Source organism: Daphnia magna, linkage group LG8 (assembly GCF_020631705.1).
Source record: "Daphnia magna isolate NIES linkage group LG8, ASM2063170v1.1, whole genome shotgun sequence".
NCBI lineage: Eukaryota > Metazoa > Arthropoda > Branchiopoda > Diplostraca > Daphniidae > Daphnia > Daphnia magna.
In genome coordinates, this window is record NC_059189.1 from 4719482 (window position 1) to 4744397 (window position 24916).

The following is a 24916-nucleotide window of genomic DNA, read 5'->3' on the forward strand; positions in this document are numbered from 1 at the left end:
GAAACATCAACTTTTTAAGGTTGTTCCCTTTTTATACGACGGAGATTCTTCCACGCGGAACTTCGAGGCTCCACCTCTGCCGACAATCATCTATTCACGATTTCTCCGCCGAAAGTCAGGGCTTTTCTTTTTCGAATGGCAATCAAAATGGGATGCACGTAGCAGAGGAAGTCGTCAACTCATAGCTGACAGCAACTGACTCCACACACACACGCACAAAAGTGCAAGGTGATCAACAGTTTCAAGTCCTAATTTAACGAGCACTCAGCATCTTGAACGCGTTGCGCTTCCTTTGAAGTGAAATTCAGTATAAAGGATGCGATAATAACGTTATGGCTACATCCATTTGCCAATTAGCATACGACGCTCTATCAAGACCGAAGCAGATCAAACGAAATTTTTATTGGAATTTATTGGCACGAAAATAAAATAGGGGGTAACCATTTTGACAGTAGAAATTGTGCAGCCCCGATAATCGGCTTGATTGCTATCATTACAACCGGGTTATTTGATAAGCTAAAGCCTGCAATTTTTTCGACTGAAAGTACTGTAACTGATTTTGTGGAAAATGTACATCACGCCGTTAGAAAATGTGGGTCGTTATATTCCGAACCCGCATGTTCACCAAATTATTACATTCGTACTAAGAAAATTGGGTTTTTTTTTTTTTACGAATCCGTGACGCACGATAAATTTCGTTCGTTGACACACCTGTGCCAAGGAAGATACAGTAAGAATCGATAGCGGTCGGCTGGACGCAACGCGCAAGTCACACGAAACTTGAATGGTGTTTCGATAGCGCACATGCGCACTATTCGTCACGATGAAACCAATCCATTATACCGTACAACCAAGTATACCTCCTGATAATTTTACATGCTATCGTGTAACTGTCATCAAGTTCTCCCCTCCTTTTCGTATAAATAACATGTGCAATTTGTAGACGGGAGGGTTTGGCTAAAGCAAATCATGCAACGTTGACCGGTAAACATGACGGGGAGCAATGCGATGGTTATCTTTTAACATACTCGACATTGCACAGCGGCACATCTAGCATTTCATAAATGTAATTAGCTACAAGATTTTGGCAGTGTGCGTCACGCTGCGTAATTGATAAATGAACAACGAACTCCACCGTGCGCAGTCAGCTGTGGAAATGAAAAAAAATGAAGGATCCGGAGTTATTTGGTTGATGAAAAAAAAACCAAAAGAAACCCACATCCGTGTGGATATTTTTCAGTGATTTTGTTCGGCGCAACTCCATCGGGATACTACGTGCCAGAGGTTAGTTGAAAGCGGCCAATGAGAAGAGGTAGAATGCTCCAGAAAACCTTTCAGCTACAGACGTCGCCCAAGAGTTGGGATTCGTCTGGGTGTTCTTGACACGTTGGCCTTACGGAACCATTGACAGTGAGCTGCCAGAGAGCATGGACGTTGTGTTGCCACAGGGCGTAAGAGTGCGAGTTTGTGCAAGGTGCTCGGGCCTCAACACCTCTTCCTTTGGACGTTGTATCGGTAAGTTGTCCTATTGTGTCCCTGTCGTTGTTTTACTCTTCGCCATCGTTACCGCCCATTTCGAAAGGGCCGTGAATATTCCATCACGGGCCAATTTTTACCACATCAAAGAGGCTCCGTTTAAAGCTCAAAATGAGTCGTCGATTTTCATGCCCTGTCCAAAAAGTATTGATTCGATTCGTCCCGCCCAGCGCCTCATATCTTTGTGTTAGTTAATGGCTTTTATCGGCCTATTATTATCGTTGTGTAAATGACGATGGTTCTTTTTAAAAATAGACTAATAGATTATTTTATTTGCATCGTAGGTGGAGCGCACTATCACACAGTGTAATCCAGTTCTTCGTGGACGTCCCACATTTCTTCGTGTATCGTCAACAACAACGGACAGTGTTTTGCTCTATCGACGGCAGGGCAATATCAATCCAACAACGCAATGGGCAGTGCTGTGTGGCAACATAGGTAAACAAAATATTTCATTCTTCTCTAAATTTATTATTATGGTGGTTGTTGCGCATGAGTCACATCAAACGATTGTCGGTGTTATCTCCCAGAAGAGCTCTTAGTGCATTCCCCTACATCCTCTTCTAGTGTTTCTTGAATTCATTCATATTGGATATCGTACGCTTTTAAGCCCATCCCTAAAGGGAACGACCTGTCCGTTTAATGCCGAATTTTTGGCATTCTCAAGCGTTGCCCATTGAAGAGCTTTTCGAATCGATTTCCTACTACTAGTGAGGCGGTTTTAGGATGCAAGTAGCGACATTTTCATAGAAAGAGATGGAGGCAGCGAGCCGTGGAATGCGCTTAAATCGCTCCTTTCAAAAAGAAAAGGAAGGCGAAACATTAAATGATGTGATATTGAAGAAAGAAAAAAGACTCGGAAGAGAGAGAATCAGTCAACTTTTAACTCTGGCATTTCTCTCAACACCCTAGCCTTCTGTTGCCGGAATTTGCATATATGAAAGAAATCGATGGTTTGATATTACCGTCTTATAATCGCTGCAGTCAAGCGCCTCTTGCGAGACTATATTTAAATAAACGTTTCTCCCAAGGAAATGAAAAAGAGATTGTACTGCCAGGGAATCGTTGACGTACACAGTGGGAGATTGCAAGATTGTTATGCTATTCGATTTTTCACTCGACAGTTGATCAGATTGCACAAACCCGGGCCAGTTGTAATCGAATTTCAGTCCCAACAACTCGGTTTTCACGAACTTGTAAAGTAGTTATTGCAGTAAATTGCGAGATAATAGGCTTATTATTTCCCCTCTCGTTTCGATGCACTTAAAGCTGTCAACTTTGGCCTTTTTTCTTTCAGTCTTTTAAGTCAAAACGGAACGAAATTATCGCGAATTGTGAGAGTGCGTAGTGCCAGCATTTCATTACACGTACGACGTACACGTCAATCGAAATGTGACCGTCTTCAAATTAAAATGCAGCAACTTCAAAATTGGCTAGCATTTTTAAAGGCCATTTTACGGAGAAAACTTGTTTCTTCCCAGATTGTATATACCCAAAAGAAAACACTTGATTACTTTGTGTTACGCGTGATTGCAATGGCAGTAGCTCGATAGTATTGATCCGAAATTATTCCGGTAGGCTAGAGCCCCGTGCACAGTAACTAGCCCACCCACAAAAGAAAAGAAAAAATAAATAAATCAAAAGAAATAGATTGGTACTAATGATGTGATTATTATTCCATCTGGGTCACACAGGGATCGTCTTCCATCTGTCGCTATTCCCTACGGAGATGCCAGCTTGTGGTCAGTTCTTAAGCAAGTCATCGGCAAAGAACTCTCCAAGATTACGATGCCCATTCAGTTTAATGAGCCTCTTTCATGTAACTATTGCAACGTTACCGGACGAAATGAACGTGACCCAAACATTAATTTTTTTGTTTGGTTTTTTTCCCTATAAAAATTCGTAGTTTTACAGCGACTGACGGAATGCATGGAATATTCTTATTTACTGCACAAAGCATCGGAGGCTGTGGATCCTGTTGAACGTATGCAAGTAAGTTTGTCTCTGCTAGAAAAGGGGGGAAAAAAAACAGACGGCAAGTAATGGACTAGCAAATCGCTTCCCCCCCATCTCATTATGTAGAGAATATCATTTGAATATTTTATCGATTTTTGTTAGTATGTCGCATCGTTTGCTGTTAGTGGTCTTGCATCCAACTGGCTTCGTTTGGGCAAACCTTTCAACCCATTGCTTGGTGAAACGTACCAAGAAGAACAACAAGATTTTAGGTTAGTTTTTGTTTTGCTGCGCATCGTCATTTTGAATTTGCAAATTGTCTAATTCTTTGTCATTTTTTATATTGAAAAAACAAAACAGAATTATCTGTGAGCAGGTCAGCCATCATCCACCTGTTTCCGCTTTTCATGCCGATTCACCAGATTTTCGTTTTTACGGTGCTATCGATCCGAAAATCAAATTCTGGGGGAAAAGCGTAGAAATTCAACCTAAAGGCGTTTTCACGATCGAGTTACCCAAGTAAGTCACGTTCCGAACGAGTCGAAAACTGTCGTACAACTTTCGTGCACGGACTGAATTCAATTGCAGATGGAACGAAACGTACACATGGTCAAATGTCAGCTGCTACGTCCACAATATCATCGTTGGAAAACTATGGATGGAACAATACGGGACGATGGAGATTGTCAATCACTCTAACGGTAAACATCTTACCGTATTGAGCTGGTCACCAGTGGGTTTCCACTAATTGTAATGTTTGGTTTTCTTCCTTACTTTTAACATTTTTGCATTCGTAGGTTATCGATGCGAATTGAACTTTAAACCGGCAGGCTGGTACTGCAAAGATTTACATCGCGTTGAAGGTTTCGTGCTCGATTCAAGGTAAACTTTGGAGGTTAACTTTGATGTAGCGGTACTAATTATTCTGCTTTTTTCAGCAAAGCAAGGAAAACATTCATGTATGGCAAGTGGACAGATAATATGAAAACAACTGACGTCAAATGTAAATTACAATTCATGAAGAGGATTTCACTCTCGAGCAGTAAATATTTCTAACCAATTTTCTTTTGTTGATTTTAGCTTACGACGAGTACAGCACTTCCACATCGAACCGAGCCATCAGGTATGCAGAATGATTAAGTAACATGAATCAGATTTTCAATTCTATTGACGGTCAATAGCAGAAGAGAAAGCGCCAAGGAAAGTGTGACGCATACCCCTCGCAAGATGCTGGCCAAACTGAATAGTTTAACTATCGGTTCATTCAAGCACAGTACAGATGAAGTAAGCTGGGTATTTTTGCACGTTTTACTCCAACATCAGTCTCGTATCGATTCGAAATCAACAGGCAAACGGATCGGATGATGGACATTGTCCACTTGAGCCTCCGGATGGCGAAATTCCGAAATCCAGTTCGACCATTTCGCTAGAAATTCCCAATTCAACCACTTTGTGGGAAGCTGATCCACGACCACCATACTCCCCCGAGGTAAAAAAATCCCCTTCTCCTGAACGTCCTTATTTATTCGCGAATTTTCGATTTCTACCCTGACATGTTGCAGTGCTATCATTTCACGTTGTTCGCGATGGCTTTGAATGAGTTGCCACCGCCCGAAACCGGAATCAAAGTATGTCCAACAGACAGCCGGTTTCGACCGGATATCAGACTGATGGAAGAGGGACAGATTGAACGGGCCGCTCAAGAGAAAACGCGCTTGGAGGAAAAACAACGAGAATCCCGTAAAGCTCGCCGGAGTCGTAAAGAGAAAGAGGAAAAAGCCAGGTAAGAACAAAATAATAATAATAAATCATTTCTTATTTGTAATATCGGAAGAAAACGAATGAAATGAGAGATCTGCATGTCGTAGATGGTTTAAACTCGGCGTTCATCCGCTAACAAAACAAGAAAGTTGGTTCTATTGTGGAGGATTCTGGGAAACGAAAGAATATCAAGCACTCAATATTTTCTAAAAAAATCTAAAAGCAAATCATATATATATATATGCTAGGTGTACACTGTTTATGTTGATGCTGTTTAGAGATGACATCAAAAGTAGATCTGTTTAAGAGGCTGTGGTTGTAGACCCGTGCGCATTATGTATCCGCCCACCCCACCTACCCTCTCCCTTGCTCGTCAAGATCTATTCATAATCTCAGCTTATGGACGACCTAAGTTGGTGATTTGTAATGGAATCAGGGACACGTGCTGTAACCGCTAATGTTTAACCTTTGTATTGTGATCCACAAACCCTAATCAGTAATCGTCGCACACAACTACCTGCCCACAGTCCTATATCCTAGTGCTGTAAAATCACGTCATGAAAAAGAAAAATATACGTTTCGCCAATGGGAGAAGAAAAGCTGCAAGATGACCATACAGGTACTTTTTGAAATGGGCATTACATGTCTTAATGAGCTACTGATTTGTAAAAGTGAAAGAACTTATGACGTTTAATTGGCTTTGAGTTAACAAGGCAGACGAACAGGTAATCGCTTCTAATAATTAGTCGTCTTCATCGTGTTCTTAAGCAATTCTTTTTCTTCTCCCCATCAAGGCCGAATTGGAAGAATGTATTTCATACTCTATGCAAAAAGGACCGATGTCGACGTCAGCTTATCGAGCGGTGTAATTTAGTCAACACGCGCATCATGTTGGTGTAACCTAGTCGACCTATAGCTGTTCTACTAGGCACAGCGCATTAAGGGAACTCGTTTGAGTGGATTCTCCTGTCAGTCGGTGACATCATGTGCTTTTAAACGGACGTATTGACGTTGTTGAGCCATGCCAAGCGGTAAATCAACTTGTTCTGCAATAGTTTCACCTTTCTTTTCTTTGCCCAATGCAAGGGTCGGCTCGAATATTCCCGTTGAGAATCGTAAAGATGCTTGGATTGCAGTTAATGTGACGCCATCAAATCCATTGCTCGATCGTTTTCAGACAACGGTGAATCAGATCCCTTTGCCCCACTGTGGCCCCCGTTCGCTAGAAAAATCGGGTCAAAGAAAAGAGAAACGTTTCTCTTCTTCTTCTCTTTGGAAGAGATTTGCTCGAACGACTACCGGTCATGGCTTTGCTAGGATGGTGGACACCGAGGAACACAAGTACATGAGGATATTCTGGGTGACAGTAATCGCCTTACTCTTGTCTGGCCTGCTGACTTCTATTGTAATCATAAGTTACGAAGAACTCGTAATTCGTGAGATTCGTAGAGAGTTTATCGTTCAGAACAACAAAACCATGTTGCTACCGGACATTCACATTTGTGACACGTCCCTCTTTAACCCAACCAAACTTGAAGGTAACTTTTTTGCGTACGTTTTCCTTTCATTTTGTTAGTGAATAATGAGTGACATTTTTTATTTATTTTAGAGATGGGTTTCAACAACACGATGGCTTCGTATTTAACTCTGGCCCTTTCGCATCTGTTAGCGTCGCGTGCCATTGTGGAGGACATGGTAAAGCGGAAACGTCTCGATATGGAATTCCGCCGCTTGATGAAAGGCAAAACGATTTCGGATGTTTTCGAACGGACCACCTTACGGTAAATACGCTAAGAAAAAGGACATTGTAACTTGTTTTCAACGTTTCTTTTCAACAGATGTGAAAACATCGTACTGGGCTGTACGTACGATCGTGTTCTCTATTCCGGCAACAAATGCTGCTCGAAATTCTTTGGCAATCGTCGCTACGTCACTGACTTGGCTGCCTTGTGCGTCTCGACTCATTTTCAACCGCCTCTCGAAGAAATTTTCGATAGTCAAATCTATGGTTTTACCGCCTATCTGAAGACCAATGTCGTCGATAGATTCGGTATCCAAAAGCTCTTTCTTTAATCACGGCATTATAAATATGTGTCAAGTTTTTTAATGGCACAATTATGCTAATAGATGAATGTGTTATTCCTTCAACAGAATTCGATTCAACCATCATCTCCAGCAATGTGGCATCAAGGCGTGGAATAATGTATGCTGTATCGGACTCTATCACGGCTGTTAATCCCACAATCTCTACAGCTGGTCGCTACCTTAAGGTTAGATAAAAATGTGTGTGTCGGTGGTTTAATTTAACAAACGGTTAATCGTTCCATCTAGCCTGGGACGTGGACCGCTGTTTCGATATCGTTGACCAGGGTAAGCTGACCACCCGGAATTAAGCATTCAGTTTCGTTTAAATCATTGTCTTCAACGTCTAGACGGATAATACTGAGCTGCAACAAGGAATGTTATCAACCCATTCTTGCGTATCTCCAGAATCCCCTGATCATTTGCATCTCGTACCCAATCATAATGTTTACAGCCAGCGCAACTGTGTTTTCGCCGCCACTCGCTTAGCACTTGAAGCCAAACTCAATTGCTCTCGTTTCCGTTTTCATAGAAAGGGTTAAGTATTAGCTTATTTGTGATGATAGGTAATATTGACTTGACACACAATCATTGTTGGTACAGGTCTCTTGACTACGTGCTACCCGGATATGATGATCGATGTTCATTCACCCGAGCTCGCTCACGAAATCAAGACGAGAATTCAAGGTATAGATTTCAACGATATTATCAGACGTACAATGAACGAGCCTATTCTTTGAACAGATTGCCCAGAGGATTGCATTTTTGATAACTATCACGTCTCCTCTTCGTCAACCCAATTGGATTTAGGCGATCATGACGATATGCATGTGGACGAGAAGCACGATGACAGTGTCCTTCACACAGCTATTCACTTCTATTATTCATCGTTTAGTTTCACTATTATCAAAAACCATCCCGGAAGCCTTGTCAAATGGCTAAGTAAATTATGATATCCTTTTTTTTCCGTTTTGATTCGTTAATCTGATAAGTTGATTTAACCGAACAAAGTTAATTTTACTTCTATGCAGGTGATGTTGGAGGAAACATGAGTCTGTTCTTGGGGGCCAGCTTCGTTACGCTTTTGGAGATCGCAGTTCTATTTTTCCGTTGCAGTCAAAGATGTTTGAAACACAAGATATTCAAGACAACCATTTTCCATCCGCCATTTGCATCCGAGCAAAGCTGATGGATGAAACCCAAATCGGAAAAGTTTCAAACATCACGCACAGATGCTTGTACGTAAAAGAGGTGCGAACAAGACTTCATGCTGCAAGTTAAACATGAATGCAAGGATCCATGGTAATATTTGTTCTTATGAAATTATCTCCAAGTATTAATTCTATGTGACTTGATGACGATTATTATCTTTATTCGTATTTAAACGTCAGTGTCCATCAATTCTTATTGCAAGGCCAAAAAAGCTAAAGATTATAAATTGATTGAAAGTACAAGGTTGGAGTGACACACAAAAAAAAACCCATTCGTTATTTATGGCTAACGAGACCAAAAGCTATCCTTCTCAAAAAAACAAAAAAAACAACTACCCGATACACATTAACTTCTAAAATGCAACACTTAAGGGCAAGTGCAGCATTTAGAAAGACCTTTTCAATTCCCTTTTTCGACTTCAGTATCCAAATTGACTTATTTGGCTAAAAGCCACTCGACTTTGGAAGCTCATTGAATGTTTACGTTCGCCCATTCAATCTATGGCTCTTCAACACGAAACAGGACAGTGACATGGCTAATGGTGTCTTTTTCCATTTCGTGCGTAAAAGACTGGCCTAACTCAAGGCTATACAGTCAGCTACGCAAATTTAAGCGGGAAAGAAAACTTTCGTAGGTGATGCAATTCCCTTAATTTTTTGCGCATTATATACTTAGCCCGGAAATATCGAACGTCGTTGCGTAACCCGATGTGTTAGCAACTTGAAAGTTTTCGATTTTCTTTTCTTGGAAATTTCCGGAGGGTTACGGTACGGTAAAAGGTACAAGTTTTAGCTCCCAGCCTTCTCTATCGTGTTTTCTGCTTTTTCCATGTGGACTAGTCGACCCCTTGGCACAACTTTCTCATTTAGTTTCAAAGTGTTCAGTGAATAGTTCAAAAAGGCAAGGACAAGTGAATTGGCCTTACATTTTACGACAAATCAATAACTTTGCATCAGTTTTGTAACATCGTTATGCCGAAAGTAGCAGGTTTATTGATTTGGCCTTAATATGGTGATGTTACGAGCTAATCATCAAATGTTTTTAATGATTGAAACCGTACCGTGACAAATGATACATAGTGAACTCGGGGGAAAATAAAAGGAAGAACGAAAGTGAAGGTTTTTTTCAATGCAAAGCATCCCGATCCGTTACGTGAGAGGAAAATAGACAGAGAAAGAGTCGTTAGTGTGAAAACAAGCATGAAATGGATACCGGATTGGAAAGTCGTCGTTAACAGGCAAAGTATATCGCGAATTCCGTAACACAGCGATTGCTTTCCTCTTGTTTTTGTGGTTTGTAGCCTAGAAATCAACCGATATTGAATTTAAAGTTAAATAATGATGGAACGATTACGGAAAGTTTGTCATTGTCTATGAAAATGTATTGCCGCATAGTAGATGCTGGTAGACAAGAATAAATTAAAATCATTCAGCAACCTCTGACTTGTCCTTAGGCAGGAATGACTTCCTCATCAATTATTATGTGTCCCGATGATAGAGCATTTCGGCACCACAGGATCATTTGTGCGAATGTTATCATCTCGAAGCTCAGCAGTGATTCCTTTATCGATTTGTTTTCGCTACGCTGAATGATGAAAGAAACAACGTGATAGGCTAGCTGGATAGGTTGCGCCGGCGCTGATTCTCACCAGCAGTTGATGGAATGTGGCGTGAAAAATACCAGCCTCCGACGATGCTGTTGTTCCCTCAACGAGAGCAGCCATGTTGAACATCCCATTCTAGTTTGAGCGTTCAAGATGAACTGTCTTGCAAAAACGAAGAGCCAATCAGACACGACAGAGACAACAGGCGGACATCTTGAAAATTCCAAAGACGTCATCATAGCTGTTACGCAACACCATCGAACCCTGAATTCAAATGGAGGCCAGAAGCAAACAAGTACCAGCAGCCGAAAGGAATCTTCCCGCGGGACAAAGACGATCGTGAATTTGGAATCGGAGGAAATGTCTCCGTTGAAAAACTATTTAAACACCTTGTACGGCATTGCTGATTGCGACGCCAGCGCTAAACTTGTGCGCATTATTGAACCTGTAAGTCAAATTTTCGTTGGTACTTGTTCGCTCAATCGTTACGTTTGATTCTATGTTTGTAAATGGAGAACGAAGAAGAATACTTTGACAGTCTGGCGAAGGAAGCCTCGCAGAGTAAGAGCGAAATTGAATGCTGGCATGTTCACCGTCAGTGCTTTGCCTGGTCCTTCGGCATCGGATCGTTGATTGTTTTACTAGGCGTGACATGTCTCGCGTTGGGTTTTCTACTTCCTCGTCATTCAGCGCTTGTTAATCACGTGGAACCCGATTTTAAAAAAGAGACCTTGGCTCACTTTAACAAAGGCGAAGAGAACATCGTCGATCGCAAGGCTGTCGAGCACAACAACGTGCTGGACACGATGAAAGTAAGTGGTGGGATGGCCGTTTGTTTTGGTTCCTTGTTGCTCCTGATGGCTTTCATTTTACCTCCTGGAAACCACCCGTTGAAATGGACCGACGAGGAAGATCATCCAAACATTCACCAGCTCAACGAGGCTCTCAGAAATTGTGGATTCTAATTGTTTTCGTCTAACTCTATACATTTCTATACTGTGTGTGTTTCTAGTCAACATCACCTTAAATTTTGTACTTTTTTATTGTACCTGACGTCGGCCACGTCTCGAGAAAACTCGTAAGCCGCTGAAATGGAGTTTCAAACTTGTTTTTCCTTTGTTCCAAGCTGTCTAGCTTCAGAAGCAGTCTCATTGCATTTCTATTCGTAGGCTTCAACTTTAAAATTATGCTCTACATTACACTTTATTAGACATTTTTCTATTGTCACACTCATCCCGAAACGAATAACAATTGTGTGCCGCATTTATTCTTGCTGTGAAATATAGCCTACACGTTATTACCTGGTTTCAATCCATTGTTTTGTCAAATATTGAAACACCTAAAATTTGTATGGAATCTGTCCGCCGTGATTTTTCGTCCAGTCCAGCATATTAACAACATTTTCACGTGTCACTGCCTCTCATGGGGAAAATATCTCTGTGCAGCGTTATCGTCCAATCTTGTCGAAATGACAGGCAGTTCCGGCGGAAAGAGTGCGTATGACAGAAGTTGGCTGATTGCCATATCCTTGGCGAAGAAGTTTCGAGCGGCAAAAAACATGCAACTTTTTTCCATATCAGTTTGTTCAATGAAAACTTTTTGGAACTGTCGGCTCTAGAACTGAGTAATCCAGCAAACTATCTAGCTACATTTCTGTGTTGGTCCTATCCAATCACATGATGGTGGATAAGACAGGATCTACGGATTGCCATCTAATGTAATGCTTTTTATTTCATCTCTTGCTTCGGCGGGATAAGCGACGATATTATATACGAGAATGGTGAACCCCTCGAGCCAAACGTATGAGAAAACTATTCATAAACCACGCGCCATTTTCATTATATTGCAAGATTTTTTAGTCCAAAATGACGCTGGCCATAATATGCGTATGTCATAATTTGAATATGCTGAAAGCTCAAGTGTCAGAGCGTTTCACTATAGTTCCAAGCAAAGATGGTCCAAATCGAACATTCCGTTACGTTAGTGTGGCTGCAATAAGTTGGGTTGGCAGATCTGGATTCTTTTTTTGTGTAAAGATAACGGAAATCCTTTTTGATTTTGCAGTAAAGGAATATGGTTTAATAAAATTTAGGGTGCTGTCCTAAATAATATCAACAAACGTCCTTTTCTGTAACTTTTCTTCCGAGATCGGATAAAATAAATTGCTATACGTTTATGTATCACACACATCACGTACGAATGGCGGAATAGATAACTTAACTATACCCTCCCTGCGTCTTTCAAATTCTAAATGTGGTGGAATAGATTGAAAAAAATGCAAATTACCCAGTTCTTGTCTGAGAAAATGAAACCACGACGCGACAGAAAACTATTCTTTTGCCTCCAGGAGAAAGTGGGGGGAATGGCCGTTCATTCCGAATTTTCCGTACCACTACCCTAAACTTCCACGTGCAGATATCATTCAAGGGCAGAGGTAAGTGCGGAGAATGGGTGATCATTTTAGGAAAGGTAGGGCGTAGAAAGCCGCATTCAACAACAGTGAAGCACCGTAAACTATTCAGCTTAAATAAGTTGTCTCATCACTGTGCAACATTACAAGCAAGCATCTTGCCGTGTTCATCGTCTGATATTTTCAGCAGACTTTACGGGTACAGTTTCTAAAATACGTAAGATGTAGACGACAATTCAATCAAATGATTTACATTTCATTTTTCAACTGTCAGTTATATCTGTATTTGTATTGGAACGCAATTTAGTAGGATTGCGTACAGTACGCCATGTATAGTTTCTTATATTTTCATTGTTGGTTGTTTGTAAACAATGTTACCAGCCGTGCTGTATTACAATAATTCCGCGATCGATTAGAGTCGGGGTACGTAACCTCAATAGAAGACTTACGTCAGCAGGAATTAGAAAACAAAGACGGGATCTAGGGTACCGGAATAGGTATCGTAAGTACAAAAAAGTTGGGAGCTTTTAAACTAGCATCTTTCGTATTGCTTGTTCTTTCGATAAAAGCCGACAAAACTAATAAATCATACACTTAGTACGACAGCCGACTGTTCGACGTAACATAAAAACAACACCGTTTTTGTAGTTTATCGCCAACCCAGATGAAAAAGGCTCGTGACAAATCGACATCTAGTAAGTTCCTTTAAAGAAATGAACGCTTCCCCTGTACCCTCTAATAAATTATTCCCGAATTTTCTTGTTTCGCTAAAAGCTTTTTAACTTGTTTGAACGATGGTCCAAGTTTCGCACAGCCGTCAAACACTAACCAGGTTATTGAGGATGGCCTTCCTTTCTGGGACGCTTCCTGTCCGATTCTAGTTCATGGTTTAGTCGTTTCCGAGTTAGCCTTCCATTTGCCTCTCAGCTAACTCGTCTCCGCCAATCCACGAACGAATTTTACATTTGAATCACGAATCGTACAAGTATTTCATGTGTCCCGATTGCTCGGATGAAATAGACTCGATGGGCGTTGGCAAAAATCTTAAAGGTTTCAGCAATCGGTTGGGCACCGGTTGTAAAGCAGAAGAAGCTTCTCTCGGCGATAGCGGTGAGTTGGCGGACTTGGTTAAGACTACGAACATGCCAAAGCTCGTACTGAATTCTGGCAAGAATTCCAAGAAAGGTTGGTCATGGTATAGAACTCCATCAATGGAAGCAGTTGAAGAAGGCAAAGATCCATCACCGTTTGAAATCTGGAGGAAGTTTGTACGCACAACAACCGGACACGGTTTCGCTCGGATCGTCGATACGAACGAACACTGGCAGCTGAGAGTCTTTTGGGCGATAGTTGTCCTTTTACTAGTCGCTGGATTGTTAATATCCGTTTTCATCATCAGCTACGAATCACTGGTGGTCCGAGGATTGCAAAGAGAGTTCATCGTCCAGTACAACAATACGATGTACTTGCCAGATATCCACATTTGCGACACGTCACTGTTCAGCCGCTCTGCACTCGAATGTATACTTGAATCATTACACAGAACATTTAATTTATTGCAAGTTTTTTTTAACCCCCTTTTTTTATGTTTGGCAGCTATGGGATTTAATAAAACCATGGGCAGCTATCTGGCGTTAACACTTTCACCGATGTTGGCTTCGCGTTCACTGCGGAAAGACACGAAGAGACGTCAAGAATTAGAAATAATTTACAATGTATTGATGGAGAATAGGACTATCCACGATGTCTACGAAAGAGCAACCCTTAAGTATAATGTTTTCTCTATTTTACTTGTTATTGGCTGTATCGAGATGAAGACAATTATTTGAAATGTTAGATGCGAAAATATCATCCTTGGCTGCACCCACGATGTTACTTCTTACAACAGCTTTCAGTGCTGTCAGAAAATTTTCGGCAATCGGACCTACGTCACTGACTTGGCTACGATGTGCGTTTCCACGGCAAAACAGCAACCTCTTGAAGAGATATTTGCGTCGCAGATTTATGGCCTGACTGTTTACCTCAAAACAAATACTCACGACCGATTCGGTAAAGTTAATCTACGTCTTGAATGCCATAGAAGTGTGCTATAGTGCATCTCAGAAACACAATGTCAAGAAGGGATAACTTTCACGGTAATTCCGATTTCTTTCACGCCCAGAGTTTGATTCGACCATCGTTACGAGCAATGTTGCATCACGACGCGGCTTACTTTATGCCGTGTCCGATCCGATCACGGCCGTAAATCCCATCGTTTCAGCAGCTGGGCATTACATGGCACCAGGTGGGTTCAATACCACGAACGATATTGACGTCTTTGGATTGAAACATTTTCTTTAAATCATTTTGCAGGCAAATGGGCGGGTGTTTCCATCTCTTTCACAAGGGTATGCGTCCCTGTCAGAATTTCAAAATTTATATTGCGATGTTAAATATTGCGCTTGTGTTTTATTTTGAATTTAGACAGACAATTCGGAATTGCAAACGGGCATCTTATCGCCATACTCTTGCGTGCCATCTGGAACGACTAGTCACTCGCACTTGGTACCCAACTACGACGTTTACAGCGAAAGAAATTGCATCTTCGCCTCGGCTCGAGTTGTCCTCGAAAGGAAATTTAATTGCACCATTTTCCGTTTTCGTAAAACTCACCAACACGGTAACTATGACAGGAAGCAAGTACATTTTATTGCTACTGACGTGACCTTACCAACTGATTTTTAGTAAACGTTACTCCGTGCTGCGATCCTGATATTATGATAGGCGCCTATTCATTGAACCTTGCACAGAAAATCAAGAGACAGTCTGCCGGTAAGTTTCAGCTTTTTCGCAGAACTTTGTAACAACTTGAAATGTCAGCGATTATTTCTCATGTCCATATGAAATTCAGGTTGTCCAATAGATTGCATTGTCAATGATTACAACTTGTATTCAACTCCGTCGCAACTTTATTTGGGCGATCAGGATGAGTTTTTCGAAGGACATAAAAACGGTGAACATGTTGTGTACAGCGCTATTCACTTCTTCTATCCGTCTTTCAGTTATACGGTGATCAAGAACCATCCACAACGTCTCGTCAAGTGGCTGAGTATGTCTGTCGTATACATAGGTTTTTCTTACACTATTCTTGTTTTCCTCATGTTTGTCTCCTTCTATGTTGAACCAGGTGACGTCGGCAGCAACATGAGCCTCTATCTCGGAGCTAGTTTTGTTACGCTTTTAGAATTCATCGTTCTTGTTTTGCGTTGCGCTCGGTTTGCGTTTCAGAATTAGAAAATATTTTCGTCCTGTATTTGTAGTCGGACATTTTTATAGCCGTCTAACGGTTCACCAAAGCGTAGTACTTTAAGTTAAAGAGGGAAAGTGAATCTCTTTAACTTTTATTAAGCTAGAGTTGCCTATAGTGTCGGAAGATAAGCGCGCGGTAAGATGGAATGTACCCACCTGAGCTTGTTTAGCCTCGTTTGTGCTTACCAATGGATGGCTGTTTGACGTAATTAAATCTTTTAATACTCACTTCACTTTTGCAGGGTTTTATTCGCCAGATATGAGCGACAAGATGTGCTACATCGGGTGTTAAACTCTTTGCTGTATGTTTCAATGTTCAAACCACATCAGCGAATTTATAATTCTCGCAGATTTTCAAGATAACGTGTTGTTGACATTTTTCTATTTCATGTTTTACCATTTAAAGGAAACACTACTACCATTAGCATTATTGTTTTTCTTCAATGTTATTCTTCGATCCGTTCCTAACTTTAACTGGGACAATTGATGTTGTCTCGAGTACGGCCCACTGAAGTCTGTTGATCACAGCACTCCATCTCTTTTAGCATACAGCCCTTTGGAGCATTGGAGATTTAAAACCCGGCTGAGCCTTAATAGAAATCTATCCCACACAGTCGTGAAACAATGGAATAGACCTTTTACCAACAATACACATTTGCAGCAATTCACATAGAAGATGGATTGGAGTGCATTTCGATCGATCACCCGCAATTTAATAGCGCTCCAAGTTGCGGAGCTTGAAGGGCCTGCATTTTTCTTCAAAAAAATAAAAACTTGAGAAAAAGATAAATAGATAACCAAAAAGGTAGGATAAAGATTTATGAAATATCTGGATTCCGTATAGGCTACAGTGGTTTCGGTTTTCAATAAAAACTTCCCTTATGCCTTTATTGATCAAACCAGTTTGCGAAAGCTCTTGACATAAATTACAAATTCATGTGGCAACCAGCTAAGCGTCACAAACATTCTATTTCCTTGCTAAAACATACATGGGCCCGAGTTCAGTGACGCAAATCGCTTTTGCGCATTCTTTTGTTTTTGTCTCTGACATTTTACTTACAATTTACAGAACACCTTTCAACTTGTTGTGTTAATTGAAATGGCTCACAGCTGCGTGTGCAAGACTTCATTTTCCAGTGCAAGTATTCCGAATTTGTGTAGATTATTCTTCATCTGGTTGTGAACGTAAGGCTATAATACAACAACTCCAAGGTTAATGGACTTATAAAATAGTGAAACCTGTAGTGAAAAGTTATTGCTGTTCAATGACCTCCATTGCAATTCAGATCGATTTTAATTTCACACTTGATAGTGGATGACCTTGGTTTGACTTTGAAGTTGCAAGTTAATCAGTGGAAGGCACACCCGCTCATAAGTTCAAGTACCACAATGCAGAATAAAACAGTATGGAAATTCTCAATAAAAAGTGCATGTTCAGATGGTGAAAAACGAAGATTTCTCAACAGCTTCACACAAGAAAAACTAAAAAGGTAAGTAGCTCAGTTTTTTATTAGTTTTTTTTTCAAATTTCCATTAGAGTCATGGAAAGGATAGCGTCCTAGTTGCGTTGATTTCTATGTTAAACAGTCCACCACCGAAAAACTTTTCTAATTAACGTTTAGTAATTAACGCCCTGTAAAACTTATTAATTGAATGTCTAACATTATTGGGTGTTTTGAGAATTCATCCAAATTGGAATGGTAAGCATTCGTAAAGAAGAGTCTAAAGGTTATCAGTCATATGCAACGTAAAGAAGTAACATACTACCGACCGACTGCTTGACTCCGATAACACACAATATCGGTAACTTCACAAAACACATGGTGGATTCACAGTATTGTTGACTTTATTAAAGTTTAGTATAGGGCTTGATTGGGTTCATTTGCAGACCCACCTCACGGACGCAGGCTTTTACATGCGCCTATATCGACATTACATATATCAATACGTAAGTCTCGATTCCCGTTTCCTTTATTTTTCATATCAAATGAATAATAATTCTATTACAAAATCAGCATGTTCGTTTGTAATAACCTGCAGTATTAGTCTTTTTTTTTTATCCATTAGGAATGAAGGTCGGTAAAATGTCTAGTACAGCAGAGGCATCCCAATAACCTCGAAAGCCATATACAACGCATTCGTATGATTACTGATAGGAATGTGGCCTTCGTGACGTTCATTGTGGGTTTTAGATCCAATCAGCTAGTTCCCATGCTATTCGCTTAGCCGTTTTTTTATGACGTACAGGTCATAACAAAAAAATTTGGATTGCTTTTATCGAAGACTACGCAGGCGGATTCGTAAAGCAGAGAACAAAAGGGAAAAAATGTGAGCTGGATGCAGTTAAGACCTTCCATCGCAGTATATAAACCGTAATCACTTAAAGTTTTCTACCGATTCTATACCTTTATGTCATTCTGCCGTATCATTTGATGTCGGATACATGAAGGCAGTATTAGTAGTTAGGTGGAAATGATTGCCAGCTGGAATCAGAGAATGCTTACGTACCTCTTAAGTAAAGTTGACTATACGCATTTCCAGCATCTCTCTAATGATAATGTCCGGGTTACAAGACCTTATTTAAAGTTTATCCGTCTCTTGCATAGAATCTCGTTGGCCGATTCTCATTTATGCTATGCTTTGAGCTCAGAACTTCAAACTATTTCGATTCTTTTGTCAGTTGAGAGGACTGAAATTTTATTCTGTTCCTATTCCCATTCTCGAGCTCATTTGATTCTTCTTCTCATAGCTTAGGCCTCTATTGCTTTTTTCCTAATTTCTTCTTTGAGCGCCTGCGTCACTTGATCCAACGCTTTTTTCCCGTTTGATGCGAACACATAAATAGTCCACGGTTCTGCCTCGATTCGCATACTCTTCGTTTCCAAGCGGTTGCCTCCTATAAGCTGTAGATGTTATTTTTTAAACACATAATGCAAGTTTGACGATCCGGAGAACCACCCGCACCGTGTCCCCAGAAACGGCCCTTTATCCTCTCTTGCCAAGGGAACTAAAAACTTTGTCCAACTGCCACAAGATAGTACCCAAACTTGTGTAGGATCTAGTTAAACAGGAGTGCGACGCAGTACAGGTGGAAGAGAGGACAGAAAGGTTTAATCCATACGGGGAAAAAAAAAAACCTTTCAGTAAAGGGTGATGTGTGCAACCTACGTGTATTTGCCGGGATAGCTTGCGCCGGCGCCAACCAACAGCGATGACGTCGTCTATCTCTATAAGCGAACATCAGCCTCCGACGGTTTCACTGTTTCTCCAGCAACAGCACAATACTCGACGCCATATTGAACGCCCCATTCGAGTTTGGCCGTTCGCGATGGAGTGTCTTGCAGAAACCGAGGCTGAGACTGATACAGCGGAAACAACGGAAGAGCAGCCCGGAAATTCAGAAAGCTCGACCGCAGCCGCCGCTACGTCTCGGCAACCGGTAGCGAACGTCAAAAAGACTGTTACATAAAACAAGCGGGTACAAAGAGTGGCCAAAGTACCAAGCAGTCGCTGGACGGAACGAAGAAAATTGTGGAGGCGGAAACCGCGGGATGTGCTCCATTCTTCGGTGTGAAACACTACCTGAACAACTTCTACGGCATCACAGATGGCGATACCGACGCCAAAATTGTTCGCATAATCGAACCGGTAAGCCTGCAATTTGCCTACCATTTATTTCGGATTTATTTCATTAATCTTATTTCTCTGTCTCCTTGAAGGAGGACGAAGATGACTACTTTGCCATCCTGTCTGCCGGAGCTGGGCACAGCAAAAGTGAGGTCGAATGTTGGCACGTTCACCGTCGCTGCTTTGCGTGGTCATTCAGCGTTGGATCGTTGATTGTTCTGCTGGGTGTGACGTGTCTTCTGCTGGGTTTCCTGCTTCCCCGTCACTCAGTCCTCGTTAGTCAAATGGAGGACAATGATGTGAAGATGTGGATGTCAGCCCATTCAAGCAATAGCGAACCGTCTATTTCATCATTTAACATCCTCGACCGTCAGGCTATGGAGCATAACAACGTGCTGGACACGCTAAAAATGGGCGGCGGGATAGCTACGTGCTTCGGCTGCTTTTTGCTCCTCCTGACTCTCATTTTCCCACCCGGCAGCCATCCGTCAAAATGGGCAGACGAAGGAGAGACGTCACAAATCAGTCAGATCAATCAAGCTCTTAAGAATTGTTTACTTTCAGTTCATTCCAAGAATCATCCGACTTTCTTCTATTCCGGACTGGTCGCCTCGACCACCAATGAAAAAATACCAGTTTTCCAGCAGCTTCAGCCCGTTCAACCCAAGGATTAAGTATGTTACATTATTTTAGAAAAACAAAAAATGCAGTAACGGTTAACGTTACGACAAAGCGCACGTAACACTGCACAAGAAAATTTCTCTTTTGATTTTCTTGTTATTGATCAACGTGTTTTCGTCTAGATATCATCGGGTTATGAGAGACCGCATTTGAGTGCGTTTCATTTCCTTAACGGTTGATGTCCTGTGTTTTACACATATACAGTACATAAATATTACTTAAAGAAAAATAGACAGTTATATATACCGTACACGTTTGTGAACATTGACATAAGCATCAAGCATTGTCAGTAGATATAATTTTCAATACATATACATAACTGATGTGAAAGCCCAAGCGAACGGAAGAATCCAAAATGCCCACATTGTGTGCTATCGCTATGATAAGAAGTGATTGATCATACTCAGAAATATATTGGCCATAATTGGGACGTGTGAAGGAAGAATTCGAGTTTATGTTTTTATGCAACGTGATATGTTTTCTAACGCCTAGACATCGCTTCCACGTTATCCTCACCTACTGTTACGTATAGTGAGTAATTATTGAGTGCGAAACACTGGCGAACACACCCGTTGTGTTTTCGATTGTCAAAAGGGCTACGGGATCGTGACGCATTTACACAAGAAGAAGCATTGACGTCATCACTGGAAACCGGTCAATAAAGCTTGGCCAATTATAAAACATAGAGCCCGGTGAAAGTACTGCATCAATGTATCGACCATACAGTAAGAAACATGTAGAATGCAAGAATAAAGCTTATGGCAATGACCTGAAACGAAAACGGAAGCTTGGTTGGCTTAACTGAAAGGTATCTAAAGCGAGCGAGAAAATGTGCTTTCGCCGGAGCAGTGCAGTAATAAGATACAAGGAGGAACAAGGACATAATGCATGGGCGTAGCAACAGAGGTAAAGGGGATCGATAGATTCTCGATAGCAAACATCGATTTTCTGTTCCCCTTAACGAGAGCACGACAAGAGCAGCTGTCCAAGACTGAATACATCTACAGAGTGCCTGTTCCTTAGAGATAGTAATTTAGTAAAACTTGAACCTCCTAATTCTCCCGTTCAATATATAGATAGTCCAAACATTCGTAGCTAGGGGTCTACCTGAGTGAAAATATTTGTTTCTCGGTAGCGAGCTTCAGGTTTCAGCATGGCAGATGCAAGTGATCCTTCTTGTGGTTGAATAATACATATGATGTGGTTATAAAGGAATAACTCAAAGCCACTCGGTAGCAAGATATTCTTTATTCATTCAATGCAGGAGGAAAATAAAAGCCATTGCATTTTTGTTGCAAGATTAGGATTGCACATTTTATGTATCGTGACACGAGAGTTTCCACTTGGTTCCGTATGTAAGTACGTGCTTTTCAGGCTGTTTGAATTGATTTGCAAGGAGGAAAAAAATTCTTTCTGAAAGTAGTAGTCCGTAACAAGAGCAAAGAGGAACACCAGAGGAATATTATTACTTTTGATTTCATACCCACGCACATAAACAGGATGCAGCATAAGCATTATTCGTGTGTAAAAGTAGCAGAATAGGCAAAAAAATTTTATTTAACAAAAGGAATCCGTGAGTCATGATTACGGTTGAGTAGTAGAGGACTAGAAGAGGGCCAAGGATTTGAATTTCGCAATTTAAAACCGCTAACTCCAAGTGGTTCTTGATCTCTTTCTTAACAGATGGCCTCAGCGTTTGTTGTCAAGGTTACATAGTCGTCTGCGGATTGATATATATCGGTAAAACCAAGTAGAGTAGACGGTAGACAAGTTAAAATAATCTGGAATTGACACGCTCATTATTATTAGAGTCAGTAAAGAAGAAGGTGCAACAGAAGCTTCCACGATGTCGGGACATACACTTCCATGTTGTAAAATTGGCCCTTCTATTCTCTGTGCTGATCTGTCCTGCCTAGCCGACGAGTGTCGCAAGATGATACACAGTGGAGCTGATTATCTTCATTTGGACGTCATGGATGGTCATTTTGTTCCAAACCTCACGTTTGGACATCCCGTCGTCAAATGTCTGAGACCAAAAATGCCAGATATTTACTTTGACATGCACATGATGGTGCAAAATCCAGAGAAATGGGTTGAGAGCATGGCTGGACGCTGGTGCTAATCAGTACACATTCCACGTTGAAGCCTGTGAAGACATTCCAGCATTATGCCGAAAAATACAAGAATCTGGAATGAGAGTGGGTGTAGGCTTAAAGCCTGGAACACCTGTTGAAACCATTTTACCCTACTCGGATCTTTTTGACGTGGTTTTGATAATGACAGTCGAACCAGGATTTGGAGGTCAATCTTTCATGGAAGACATGATGAGTAAGGTCCAATATCTGAGGACAAATTTTCCATATCTAGACATTGAAGTTGATGGTGGAGTTGGACCCAACAACATTGATGTTGTGGCTGAAGCAGGTGCAAACATGATTGTTTCAGGAACAGCAATCACCGGTGCATCAGACCCATCACAAGTGATTGCTCTACTAAGAAATTCAGTGGAAAATGCAATTCAAAAATCTCAGCTTGAACGCTGAATATCTATTGATTATGTCAATGTAGGTGAATGGATCTTACAATATTACAACTTCTTTGTCATTTGGCTGTAAGTTATATTTGCACATCAAATACATTGTGTAAAATGTTTTGGGACGCCTTTATTCTAGATTGCCTGTTGGGCGCCATTGTTAAGTATTCCTAGATGTGGCAGAGCAAACATTTGGCTGAATCAGATAGTAGTTAATTCTTTTACAGTAAGTTATCCTAAAGAAAATCCTTGTCCCTGAGCTATGTTTCCAAATGGTGTGGCAACTGCAAGACCAACTCCCATACCAAAGCCGCCCAGAGGTGCTTGAGCGATGCCGACTCCAGTGGCTTGTCCTCCGCCGTTTCCTGCCGATCCAAAACCAATTGCCGAACCTCCTCCGTTTCCTGTGTTAGCAAATCCGAGAGCCGTCGCTGCACCCCCTCCAATATCTACCCAGGTACGACATCATGCATAGTTATGTTTTTGTAGCAAGTAATTTTCTAAAATCTGTTTTACTGACTTGGTCCGAAGAACTGGCCGCTTGGTCCAAAATTTCCGGCACCTGGTGAGAACGGGCCACTGTTAGGTAGGCCTCCACCGGAGAAAGAGCTGGAAGGGCCTACAAATGGACGATGTCCTGTGAAAGGCCGTCTGTGGTTATAAGGACGACGGTGGAAAAAATGTCTTCCTTCGATTTCGTCCTCCTTTGTGCTCTCAACCGATTCCGCCGGAAAGAACTGGGGTCTTGCCGAGACTGTTGCAATGGTAATAACTAAGAGCAAACATACGAACAAGATCTGTAATCAATATAAAAACATTATCTAATTAGTATCCGTTATATTGCCGTAGGTTTTGCAAGTATTCTAGATAACAATATTATTGACCGAAATGGTATAACCAACTAGTCACGAGAAAAACGAAATTTGGATGGTTTTGAATTCGCACAGTGTACAGTAGACAGCAGACTCTGACCTTTGCATTTGGATGAACGAGTAGAAGCACTTCTTGACCCATGTTGATAGCGTTAGCAACTGAATTCAGAAGACCACTCACCAGTTTTATACGTGCTTGTTCGTTTGCCTTTTCCTCAGAGAAGAGGTGACGTCCAAGGACGTCACCGGTGAAAGTTCATTGTCAAAGAGACCTATACAACCCTGCCTGCACCCTATGCGTTAGTCCTTTGTCAGCTTTAGCTACTTGAGAACTTGTCAGGTCATTTGGAAAAACCCATGATGTCAAGGTGAACTTTTCTCTACATCGCCACTTTTCCAACAACCCATAAAGATGCTCAAGACGACCAAACTTTTCCTCCTGAGACACACCTGAAATGTATGGTCTCAGCCTTTTTTTTTATGATTTGTTTTTCGATTCCTAGTTCTCAGTTTTCCTCCCCAAAAGGATATTTTTTTTTCTTATTCAAAATCTAGGTTTTTTTGCCTAGATCTGGCAAGCTTCCCCATGCCTTACAGACAGTGGCATTTTGACAACACAACAAGAATACCCACCCTTCAGACATTGTCTCCGCTGCTATTGAGATTTGAGAATGTAGCATTTGCCAAGACTATTGTCCGACATTTATTTGTCCGATCTTCAACTGCTTACGTTTGCCTGTTTGTAATACTTTGGCACGTATTTCTTTTCACTACCATTTTACATGTTAAAAACCATAAATGAAGTTGGTGCGCTAACAGAACTGTTTTCGTTAATTTTTTAAACGGCTAGTCTAAAGAGAAAACCAATGACTAAATTGAAATTAGCGTTCAATTTCCAATATGCCGTCTGATTTTTGGAGAATTTCAAGAGATGTCATTTTTGGCCGATTTTGACAAAAGTGGAAAGGCTATACCCTTCCCACTTTTTCATTTTTGGCCAAATTTTAATTTTGGCTTAAAATACATAATTTAGATTGAGAATTAAATGAAAATCACGGAAATCAGGTTTATTTTTCTATTGGTCTAATAGTTTTTCATTTACATGTTAAAAACCATAAATGAAGTTAGTGCGCTAACAGAACTGTTTTCGTTAATTTTTTAAACGGCTAGTCTAAAGAGAAAACCAATGACTAAATTGAAATTAGCGTTCAATTTCCAATATGCCGTCTGATTTTTGGAGAATTTCAAGAGATGTCATTTTTGGCCGATTTTGACAAAAGTGGAAAGGCTATACCCTTCCCACTTTTTCATTTTTTACCAAATTTCAAATTTGGCTTAAAATACATGATTTAGAT

At 41.0% G+C, this 24916-nt stretch overlaps 6 protein-coding genes and 1 pseudogene across 10 annotated transcripts; 6 read left to right on the top strand and 1 right to left on the bottom strand.

Moving 5' to 3' along the window:
* Positions 1-1355: 1355 nt before the first annotated feature.
* On the top strand, positions 1356-5844 carry LOC116928298 (oxysterol-binding protein-related protein 1). 2 transcript variants are annotated; one of them, XM_032935376.2, is made up of 14 exons: positions 1356-1515; positions 1821-1974; positions 3231-3355; positions 3443-3528; positions 3655-3764; positions 3853-4011; positions 4081-4193; positions 4290-4374; positions 4431-4495; positions 4573-4615; positions 4674-4776; positions 4841-4981; positions 5055-5275; positions 5361-5844. In XM_032935376.2, the coding sequence occupies exons 2-14, from the start codon at positions 1949-1951 to the stop codon at positions 5461-5463; spliced, it is 1380 nt and encodes a 459-aa protein (XP_032791267.2). In that variant the 5' UTR covers positions 1356-1515; positions 1821-1948; the 3' UTR covers positions 5464-5844. The 2 variants fall into 2 exon arrangements, with proteins under 2 accessions (XP_032791267.2, XP_045034150.1); XM_045178215.1 differs by having other exon boundaries at positions 4677-4776.
* LOC116928292 lies at positions 5748-9982 on the top strand. 2 transcript variants are annotated; one of them, XM_032935368.2, is made up of 11 exons: positions 5748-5872; positions 5967-5978; positions 6048-6791; positions 6863-7034; positions 7092-7303; positions 7405-7523; positions 7585-7623; positions 7686-7872; positions 7939-8022; positions 8080-8277; positions 8367-9982. In XM_032935368.2, exons 3-11 carry the CDS (start codon positions 6275-6277, stop codon positions 8522-8524), a joined length of 1686 nt encoding a protein of 561 aa, XP_032791259.2. In that variant the 5' UTR covers positions 5748-5872; positions 5967-5978; positions 6048-6274; the 3' UTR covers positions 8525-9982. The 2 variants fall into 2 exon arrangements, with proteins under 2 accessions (XP_032791259.2, XP_045034149.1); XM_045178214.1 differs by having other exon boundaries at positions 5840-5978; positions 6048-6284; positions 6431-6791.
* A 66-nt stretch (positions 9983-10048) lies between these two features.
* Positions 10049-11450, top strand: LOC116928312. The gene is made up of 2 exons (XM_032935392.2): positions 10049-10597; positions 10666-11450. The coding sequence occupies exons 1-2, from the start codon at positions 10304-10306 to the stop codon at positions 11113-11115; spliced, it is 744 nt and encodes a 247-aa protein (XP_032791283.2). The 5' UTR covers positions 10049-10303; the 3' UTR covers positions 11116-11450.
* Positions 11451-12626: 1176 nt separating this feature from the next.
* On the top strand, positions 12627-16278 carry LOC116928293. 3 transcript variants are annotated; one of them, XM_045177558.1, is made up of 10 exons: positions 12658-13255; positions 13335-14081; positions 14157-14328; positions 14398-14609; positions 14722-14844; positions 14913-14947; positions 15024-15219; positions 15285-15371; positions 15451-15648; positions 15727-16278. In XM_045177558.1, the coding sequence occupies exons 2-10, from the start codon at positions 13553-13555 to the stop codon at positions 15831-15833; spliced, it is 1659 nt and encodes a 552-aa protein (XP_045033493.1). In that variant the 5' UTR covers positions 12658-13255; positions 13335-13552; the 3' UTR covers positions 15834-16278. The 3 variants fall into 3 exon arrangements, with proteins under 3 accessions (XP_045033495.1, XP_045033493.1, XP_045033494.1); XM_045177559.1 differs by having other exon boundaries at positions 12658-12759; positions 13960-14081; XM_045177560.1 differs by lacking the exon at positions 13335-14081 and having other exon boundaries at positions 12627-12759.
* A 2217-nt stretch (positions 16279-18495) lies between these two features.
* LOC123475210 lies at positions 18496-20601 on the top strand (annotated as a pseudogene).
* A 1286-nt stretch (positions 20602-21887) lies between these two features.
* On the top strand, positions 21888-22808 carry LOC123475211 (ribulose-phosphate 3-epimerase-like). The gene is given in 3 exon segments (XM_045177561.1): positions 21888-21906; positions 21966-22263; positions 22265-22808. Coding segments are annotated over 2 exon segments (696 nt in total). The 5' UTR covers positions 21888-21906; positions 21966-22002; the 3' UTR covers positions 22700-22808.
* Positions 22754-24049, bottom strand: LOC123475212 (glycine-rich protein 23-like). Its single transcript, XM_045177562.1, has 3 exons — positions 23662-24049; positions 23210-23486; positions 22754-23138 (listed from the first exon to the last, which is right to left on the bottom strand). Exons 1-3 carry the CDS (start codon positions 23701-23703, stop codon positions 22921-22923), a joined length of 537 nt encoding a protein of 178 aa, XP_045033497.1. The 5' UTR covers positions 23704-24049; the 3' UTR covers positions 22754-22920.
* Between the last annotated feature and the right edge of the window lie 867 nt (positions 24050-24916).